Genomic DNA, 7,300 nt, shown 5'->3' with positions numbered 1-7,300 from the left:
AGAATTGCAAACTTTTATTCAAACCAACGATATTTTATTCAGTTATATTTTTTAAATATGAAATTACAGAAATAAATCGATTCAAGTAATCAGTTCGTTTTCAGGTTTTATCATCTTCGGTTTCGTCTGAGTAATCCTCGTCGGAATAAGATGGCGGCAAGTCCATTTCGCGATTCGATTCTGATTGGTAAAAAAAAATAAACACTTTCAGTAGCAATAATCTCTTATCCATTATTAGTCTGCTTAAATACCTTTAATTAATCTGTCCTCTTCTTGGATATCTCGCAAATACTTGTTTTGAGCTTCGACGACTTCGCTGGAAGATTGATAAGAGGCGTAAAGAGTCAACAGCTCCTGATTCAATTCGGAGAAAGAAGATCCCCATTTGAATTTTTGCAGGTAGTCATCCCCATATTGACTCAATCCTTAAAGGATTCAAGGTCAAATGGTTTAAAGCGATTACACCTATTGAAAATGGTCCTATAGCGTAAAAGGTTAAAAGCGGAAATACCCGTTATGTAAAAGGTAGCCGCTATGGCTTCCACGCAAGATAATTGACAAGGTTTCCCATAATTTACGGGATTCGCGGCCACTAGGTATGGTAAAAGTCGAGGTTCACGTCCTCGCATCTTTTCAAAGGGAGTCTCATCCAATTTGGCCCATGAACAGTCGACGACAGCCACGCCCCTCTCTTCTACCACGCTCCTGCGCAAATAACCCACTTCAAAAACCGAGGCCTAGTTATATTTCGTATTCAATGACTTGCCGGTCTGACGGCGATAAGCAAATTGAGGCATTCGGTGTCAAAACAATTCCGTTGAAACGTTGACCCAGACGTAGGTTCTTGATGAAACCGAATTTGGCTAATTTTCGACCAGTACATCGTTTAGGGTCACAGTGTCCAAGTTCCCACATGGCTACTGGGATTGGACACAATTTGGAATGTTCTTCCTTACTGTCAGTGTCCTCGATTTCTTCTTCTGGATCTAAAGTCGATCATGGATGTTTATGACATTTAGCGCCTAATTTGGCACCATGATCGGAAATTTAACTTACTATGTATACTCAAATCATTCATAGATGAACATGCCTCATCTTCTGGAGTTAATTGACCCTTATGTTGGCGCCCCCTCAAAGCTTTTGAACCTTTGTGTTTGGAATTTCCTCTGCCCTTTCTGCTTTTAAAAGTACCCAATTAGATTTTTAGAAATGTCGTGAAGCCGAGGCCTTAAAAACACGTGTACTATTCCAATTTCAAATTACGCGGTTTCGCACCCATCGATAAAGGCCATAAATAAATATTCCGTCCGGAGTCCGATTGCATATCGCGCTGTCACGCGGCATTTAAAGCTACCGACTTGAGGCAAGCGTAAATGCGATTATGCGAAACGGTAACGAAACCCGGGTTTTCGAAGATTCAAAGCATATATTTTAATTACTATCATAATTAATGCGTTTTAACCATGGTTTAGCGACGTTCATTAAGCAATTCTTGATAGGAATAACACCACGTGCAACTCACCTTGTCGATGACATGACTCAAAAACTCGGCTCCCGAAACGTCGAATAAAAGAATGTTAAACTACTTATGCAACGAAAGAATCGGTTATTTTCACGTTAGGTAGATAATTTCAACGAAAATTAATAAGATCTAATTCCTCTTAAATTTTAACTTTCTAAACTCAGTTGAAAATCCATAACTCGCTAAGCCTAAAAATCAATCAGGCTGCGTATGTTAGGCCGTCAGACTCATGATGTGGTTATTTCTATAAACTTTCACAGATACAACTAAAAAACCATTTATCGAAACCACCATAAGGACATTATCTCTCTCTAAGGGCCCAAGATTCTATGTTACGGTTGAAATGTATGTATGTCCGATTTGGTCAGCCATCCGTCTCATCTCAAGTGGTATAATAATTGTATAGCCTAAACAGAGGCCGAGCGCATTCGCTGCAGAGTAACCCGGCATTGAACATTTTTCCCTCCTTCAAAGATTTCTCACGACAGCTCTTCGTGATTTTTACTAAGCGCGAATTTACCTCTTGTGTCTGAGAGCTGGGGGTTCTGGAAATTCACATACTTATTTTTTCCCCTCAGTCCTTCCTCTCTCGCCTACCCGCCTGTTTTAGTTTGATTCCCAATCGCTTGGGAGCGTTATCTCGGAGCTCTCGTCTAGACCACGACCAGCTTAGGATATCGGTCGTGGCTGATTTTGAAAATTATTTTTCTCTCCCGCGAATTTCAGGAAAAATTCGGAAGGAGCCCCTATACAAAATCTACGTCACATCTAGCAGAACTAGATGTTTTTGTTAATAGATGCGCTTGGGCCCTTAGAGATATGATGTCCTTATGAAACCACTTAGAAAGTAAGCGTCATGGATTAAACAACGTAAGAAATTTATTGAACGTATAATTACATTAATAAACAGCAATTAATAATTATAAAGACTATTATTATAATTTCTTGTGAAATTAGATTAAGTTTTTCTTTCTTCATTTCAATCTCTGGGAGCTTTGAAATTATTTTTTTCGTTTCTCAAAAATTGCATGGCAGCTATGCCAGCCTCTTCTCCATCTGACAGACTAACATTGCAATGTTCTTGCACTGACGGAATCAAAACTCTCATGAAGGGATTGTAGGCCTTCTCCTCCTCGATAGTGGAAGGAATAGTACTTTCCCCTTTAGCTCTCATATTCTATAAATTATGATACACGTTTGATCACATGACTCGACTTGGAACTTGGAAAATTCCTTTAAGGTTACCTTGGCCCAAGATAACTTCTGGTCTAAAGCCTCATTTTGGGGCTCGACGTGTTTGGCGTATTTTAAATTACCAACTGTATATTCGTGACCACAATACACTGCCTAAATTCAGAAAAGTTAGAAGAAAGTAATGGTTATAATGGAATTACGTGACAATTATCTTACACATTTGGGGGGAAGTTCCCCCAAGACTTTAACCAAGGCATTGTACATCTGCACAGGAGTTCCTTCAAAGAATTTACCGCAACCTCCAACAAATAAGGTGTCCCCTAAGAAATATACCGTACAATTGTCACAAAGGCATCAAAACTGGAAAGCTCGACATACAATGGGGGCAAGCGAGTTATCGCAAGTGATAACTATCGTCTAAAGGGTTGATGCCAACCTCGTGTGTTCTATGAGAGCGCGAGATCTAAATAGGCTTTTATTTAGATGTGTCATCAAACCTTGAACGAAAATCAGTGGATGTCTCGTGAATTCCGCACGTGGTAATAAAAAACAAGGGGGCAAGTTTATTTTTTACCGTCTTTGGTTATAAAGCAAGCGATAACTTATCGTCCAGTTTAACCCTTTCGATAAAAAACCCTTTCGAATATTAAAAACGGTAAAAATAAACTTGCCCACCGTGTTTTTTTATTAGCACGTGCGGAATTCACGAGACATCCACCGATTTTCGTTCAAGGTTTGATGACACATCTAAATAATAGCCTATTTAGATCTCGCTCTCTCAAAAAACACACGAGGTTGGCATCAACCCTTTAGATGATAGTTACCATTTGCGATAACTCGCTTAAAAAGTGAGAGAATTGCCCCCAATATCTTATTGAAAATAACGTTTAACCTGTAAAAACAGCGCAAGTGTTGGGATCATCTTGCGAAGTGACATAATAACAAATATGTCCAGTTGTGTGACATGGTGTGGCCAAGCACTTGATACCCAAATTACCCACCTAATATCTGATATATTAATTTAAATAAATAAATTCATTAATAATGGTAACTGACCTTTAGAGTATCTCCATGTTTGACCTTGTTATTCAGAGCCCCAATTCGATCGTCACCTCCATAAACAAGCAAATTTTTCTCAACTTTAGCCACCAAGTTCTCATTACCACCAGCATGATCCCTATATATATAAAACCAGAAGTATATAATACTTCTCTTCGAGAGAAGTGTACCACAAAGCGGGGTAAGTGTAACGTCATTCGAGTGAATTTAGTCATAGCAGAAGTATATAATACTTTCCTTCGAGAGAAGTGTACCACAAAGCTGGGTAATCGTAAAAATGATTCTTCCCAACATTATTTTACATTTATTATAGCAAGGTTACTAAACCGAATCACGTACGCGATAAATAGTTCCCTATTACTCTATTACGCTTAATTATTTGCCAAGGCACGCTTGTAAATTTTTGTCCCATGTCAAGATGAGGTTTGTGGGTTGATTGCCGAGGATTTAGTACCAAACAGTTATAGAATTAACCCCACGGTGCAATGCCCATCTATAGAGTGCTGTCAGAAGCGCCGGTGTGACGTCACCCATGCTGTTTTCCCATAAAGAAAAAACGGTAACCGTCATGGCCGCCCATTGCTAAAGGCAGATTCGTGACGTTTAACCTTGGATCTGACGTCACAACTGACAGCACTCTATAGTTTGATGAGCAGCAAAGCAAACAAAAAGGGTGAGCCTGGGAAGAATGACGTTACATAACTAAAGTATTAAGAGGATACAGAGTGTCATCCTTCCTCTATTATCCCCTTCTGATAAAACGCTTAATCATTATTAGCTTGAAACTCCCAACTGTCAAATTTACCAGTGATGATGAGTGGTCAAAACGGTGGTCAAATTAACACCATGTTTTTTGACAGCTTCTAACACCTTTTCTGGTTCAACAGGATCCACAATTGCAGCTTCCTTGGAGCTTTCATCTACCAACAAGTACATATAATTGTCATCTAACGCGGGAAGGAGATGGACTTGCATTTTATCTGAATGTGTGATTGATTGTAGTGAACTGTGACAATTATTTAAGTTTAACCCGCCTAAAAAATAAAGGGATTTTTTTTTATTGCCAGCTGCCCTTTAGAAAGGGTCATTCAACATCTTATTTCATGAACCTTTCTAAGAATTTAAAGTTAGGTTTCAGTTTACCAGTAGCCCCACGAAAACTGTAGAGAAGTTTATTGCAAATTTTGTAACGTGCTAAGAATGACATTTAAAATTAAATAATAAAAATGTAAGACATCGACAACCGCCTAAGTGGTCCACAATCTACACCACAAGAAGTCACCTGAGTCTCTTAAGTCTTAACCTAATTGGTCCACACCGCAAGAAGGAGTCCTTGCCCACTCGATCACGCATTCTACTGACAGGCTGGGAAATAAGGTGGTGGATGAGGACAAATGTCCACTTTAAATATTTGTTGGGGCAGTTTAAAAATTAAATACTTGGTGATCTACTGACCTTGTGACCACTTAATTAATTAAAAACCTTCCAAGCTTACCAAATTTAAGTGTTGGTTGTTTGGATCTACTGCCCATATGTCCAGTTTAAAACAAATCCTTATTTCTCAGCCTGCTGAGTAACCCTAGCGAGAATTGCACCGGAGCCTCCGAAATGAACTAGGCCCATGCATGTCAAATTTTATGTGGGGAAATATCCAGTTTGTTAAGAAAAATATTTTCACCATATATGTGTACGAGATGGCGCTTATATTACCGTTGTGACAGGGGTCTTCCTTAAATTATCGTTGATATTTTAGGGGTCAGTCATAAAATTTTTATGATAGAGAAAAGTTTCATCCATTCATACGGTAAATGTTTTTGGGGCTATTCACTTTTTATTGAATCTTTCGGTTAGATTGTATTGATGACAACAAAATAAATTATTTCAATTAAAATAATTCAGTAAGAGTAATATAAACGTATTTATTTATTTATTAATTTATTTATTTATTATTATTATTATTGAACACTGTTCGTGAAGCCAGCAGAGTGGCTTGTGTACGAACATCGGATACAAAATGAGTTGTAAAATAGATTAAAACAATCGACCTTTGCCCAAATATTTAAGCAGTCGACAGGGTCACGGGGTTGAACTTTGTTTATTTTACGGTAATATAAGCGCCCCAAGCGTAAAACCATGGCGAACTAAATTGGTTAAAAAAATATTCTCGTTTCGCGACACCATAGCCCATTCGATCACGCGTGTAACGACGCGCGTGATCGAGTGGGCTTTGGCGACACGCATGGGCCTAGTTCATTTCGGAGGCTCCGATTGCACACATTACGACTGACTCCTTGCCTGGCCTACACGCACGTGGTGTCTGTCTCTGCTGCTCTCTGTGCTTTGGTGATTGGATCTCATTATTCAAAGACGTTCTTAGTTTAATTAAAAAAATTTACGGTTTAAATTGTAAGTTTTAATCAATTAATCTTCCAATTAACCTCGGTGAAGCGATCTACGCAGAGAGGGCCAAGTAAATTACCGTTGAACCCAACCGAAGAAAGAATCAACATGGTAATGGACCAAGGCTTAGGTTAAGTAGAATTCAAAACCGATGTAATTAATTAAAATTTGATTTCTTTTAGACTGAAGAAGTTAATCCTAAGGCGTATCCATTAGCCGATCCTGCGTTGACGGCCAAAATCCTGAATATGGTGCAACAAGCTACGCATTATAAGCAAATGAAAAAGGGTGCTAACGAAGCAACCAAAACACTAAATCGAGGTCTGGCCGAAATCATCATTATGGCGGCTGACGCGGAACCCCTGGAAATATTGTTACATCTTCCTCTTTTGTGCGAAGATAAGGTGCCGTAAAATAGATGGTGGAATTCATAAACGTCGGACGCAACGCAAATTAGTACAGGCAAAGGCAGGACTTTGCGCACGATGCCCTGCCTTCGCCTGTACTAAATTGCGTTGCGTCCGACGTTTATGAATTCCACCAATTAATGATAGTATTTTAACACAAAGTTTTAAACTGAAACTTCTTTGCCTTAGAATGTTCCTTACGTTTTTGTCAAATCTAAACACGGTGAGCATTTTAAAAAAATTTAGTGAAGATCGTTAATTTAATTAAATTTTATCCTTCATTACAACAGCTTTGGGAAGAGCATGCGGTGTTTCTCGACCGGTGATTGCTTGTTCAATTACAATCAATGAAGGCTCTCAGTTGAGACCTCAAATTCAAGGACTGCAACAAGAAATTGAGAAACTTCTCGTCTAATCATAATTCATTCTTGTCTAAATCATTTTATGTCATACATTTCCTTAATTGAAAAGTTTTGACAATGCTTAGGAAATAACTCATTCGAATTAAATCATTAATAATCGTGAAAAGATGTATTTAATGAAATAAGTTTATGTAAACATTAAATGAATTTTTTTAGATAAATTGTTTTAATATTTCTTCATGGTTTAATAAGTTCTTCATTATATGCATATTTTCCACTAAAGGGGGTTTTTCCCGTTCCCCAGTGTTGCCAGGCTGTTGGTGAGTCAAAAGATTCCAGAGGGAAAGGCTAGCAGT

The 7,300-nt window shown here is 38.4% G+C and overlaps 3 protein-coding genes across 7 annotated transcripts; 1 reads left to right on the top strand and 2 right to left on the bottom strand.

The window, feature by feature from the left end:
• Window positions 1–12: 12 nt before the first annotated feature.
• LOC149710234 (18S rRNA aminocarboxypropyltransferase) lies at window positions 13–1,778 on the bottom strand. Of its 2 annotated transcripts, none has more exons than XM_089860540.1 (6): window positions 1,523–1,778; window positions 1,057–1,178; window positions 767–986; window positions 512–705; window positions 252–425; window positions 13–180 (listed from the first exon to the last, which is right to left on the bottom strand). In XM_089860540.1, the coding sequence occupies exons 1-6, from the start codon at window positions 1,534–1,536 to the stop codon at window positions 101–103; spliced, it is 804 nt and encodes a 267-aa protein (XP_089716666.1). In that variant the 5' UTR covers window positions 1,537–1,778; the 3' UTR covers window positions 13–100. The 2 variants fall into 2 exon arrangements, with proteins under 2 accessions (XP_089716666.1, XP_089716667.1); XM_089860541.1 differs by having other exon boundaries at window positions 1,057–1,175; window positions 1,523–1,775.
• Window positions 1,779–2,383: 605 nt separating this feature from the next.
• tzn (hydroxyacylglutathione hydrolase tenzing norgay) lies at window positions 2,384–5,130 on the bottom strand. 4 transcript variants are annotated; one of them, XM_089860539.1, is made up of 8 exons: window positions 5,058–5,130; window positions 4,919–4,969; window positions 4,581–4,809; window positions 3,773–3,893; window positions 3,609–3,717; window positions 2,933–3,036; window positions 2,768–2,869; window positions 2,384–2,699 (listed from the first exon to the last, which is right to left on the bottom strand). In XM_089860539.1, exons 3-8 carry the CDS (start codon window positions 4,748–4,750, stop codon window positions 2,502–2,504), a joined length of 804 nt encoding a protein of 267 aa, XP_089716665.1. In that variant the 5' UTR covers window positions 4,751–4,809; window positions 4,919–4,969; window positions 5,058–5,130; the 3' UTR covers window positions 2,384–2,501. The 4 variants fall into 4 exon arrangements, with proteins under 4 accessions (XP_089716665.1, XP_089716664.1, XP_089716662.1 ...); XM_089860538.1 differs by having other exon boundaries at window positions 4,885–4,969; window positions 5,058–5,122; XM_089860536.1 differs by having other exon boundaries at window positions 4,919–5,072.
• A 925-nt stretch (window positions 5,131–6,055) lies between these two features.
• Window positions 6,056–7,165, top strand: hoip (NHP2-like protein 1 hoip). Its single transcript, XM_089860548.1, has 4 exons — window positions 6,056–6,286; window positions 6,358–6,579; window positions 6,772–6,805; window positions 6,873–7,165. Exons 1-4 carry the CDS (start codon window positions 6,284–6,286, stop codon window positions 6,995–6,997), a joined length of 384 nt encoding a protein of 127 aa, XP_089716674.1. The 5' UTR covers window positions 6,056–6,283; the 3' UTR covers window positions 6,998–7,165.
• The last annotated feature ends 135 nt before the right edge of the window (window positions 7,166–7,300 follow it).

The sequence above is a fragment of the Phalangium opilio genome, unplaced genomic scaffold (genome assembly GCF_054372755.1).
Source record: "Phalangium opilio isolate 3A_F unplaced genomic scaffold, DU_Popi_V2 ptg000011l_1, whole genome shotgun sequence".
Taxonomy (NCBI): Eukaryota; Metazoa; Arthropoda; class Arachnida; order Opiliones; family Phalangiidae; genus Phalangium; species Phalangium opilio.
This window is presented reverse-complemented; position numbering and strand designations above follow the sequence as displayed.

Bases quoted from the DNA above. Each gene is read 5' to 3' on its own strand.
- tzn (XM_089860536.1), bottom strand. From the start codon at position 4,982: ATGTCATTCTTAGCACGTTACAAAATTTGCAATAAACTTCTCTACAGT. The intron at 3,718-3,772 runs GTCAGTTACCAT...ATCAGATATTAG, and splicing joins AACATGGAGATACTCTAAAG to GTGGGTAATTTGGGTATCAA. The intron at 2,870-2,932 runs GTAAGATAATTG...TTCTGAATTTAG, and splicing joins GGGAACTTCCCCCCAAATGT to GCAGTGTATTGTGGTCACGA.
- LOC149710234 (XM_089860540.1), bottom strand. The intron at 706-766 runs GCAAGTCATTGA...TTATTTGCGCAG, and splicing joins TGCTTATCGCCGTCAGACCG to GAGCGTGGTAGAAGAGAGGG. The intron at 181-251 runs GTATTTAAGCAG...TTTACCAATCAG, and splicing joins AGAGGACAGATTAATTAAAG to AATCGAATCGCGAAATGGAC.
- hoip (XM_089860548.1), top strand. The intron at 6,580-6,771 runs GTGCCGTAAAAT...TCTTTGCCTTAG, and splicing joins CTCTTTTGTGCGAAGATAAG to AATGTTCCTTACGTTTTTGT. The intron at 6,806-6,872 runs GTGAGCATTTTA...TCATTACAACAG, and splicing joins TTTTGTCAAATCTAAACACG to CTTTGGGAAGAGCATGCGGT.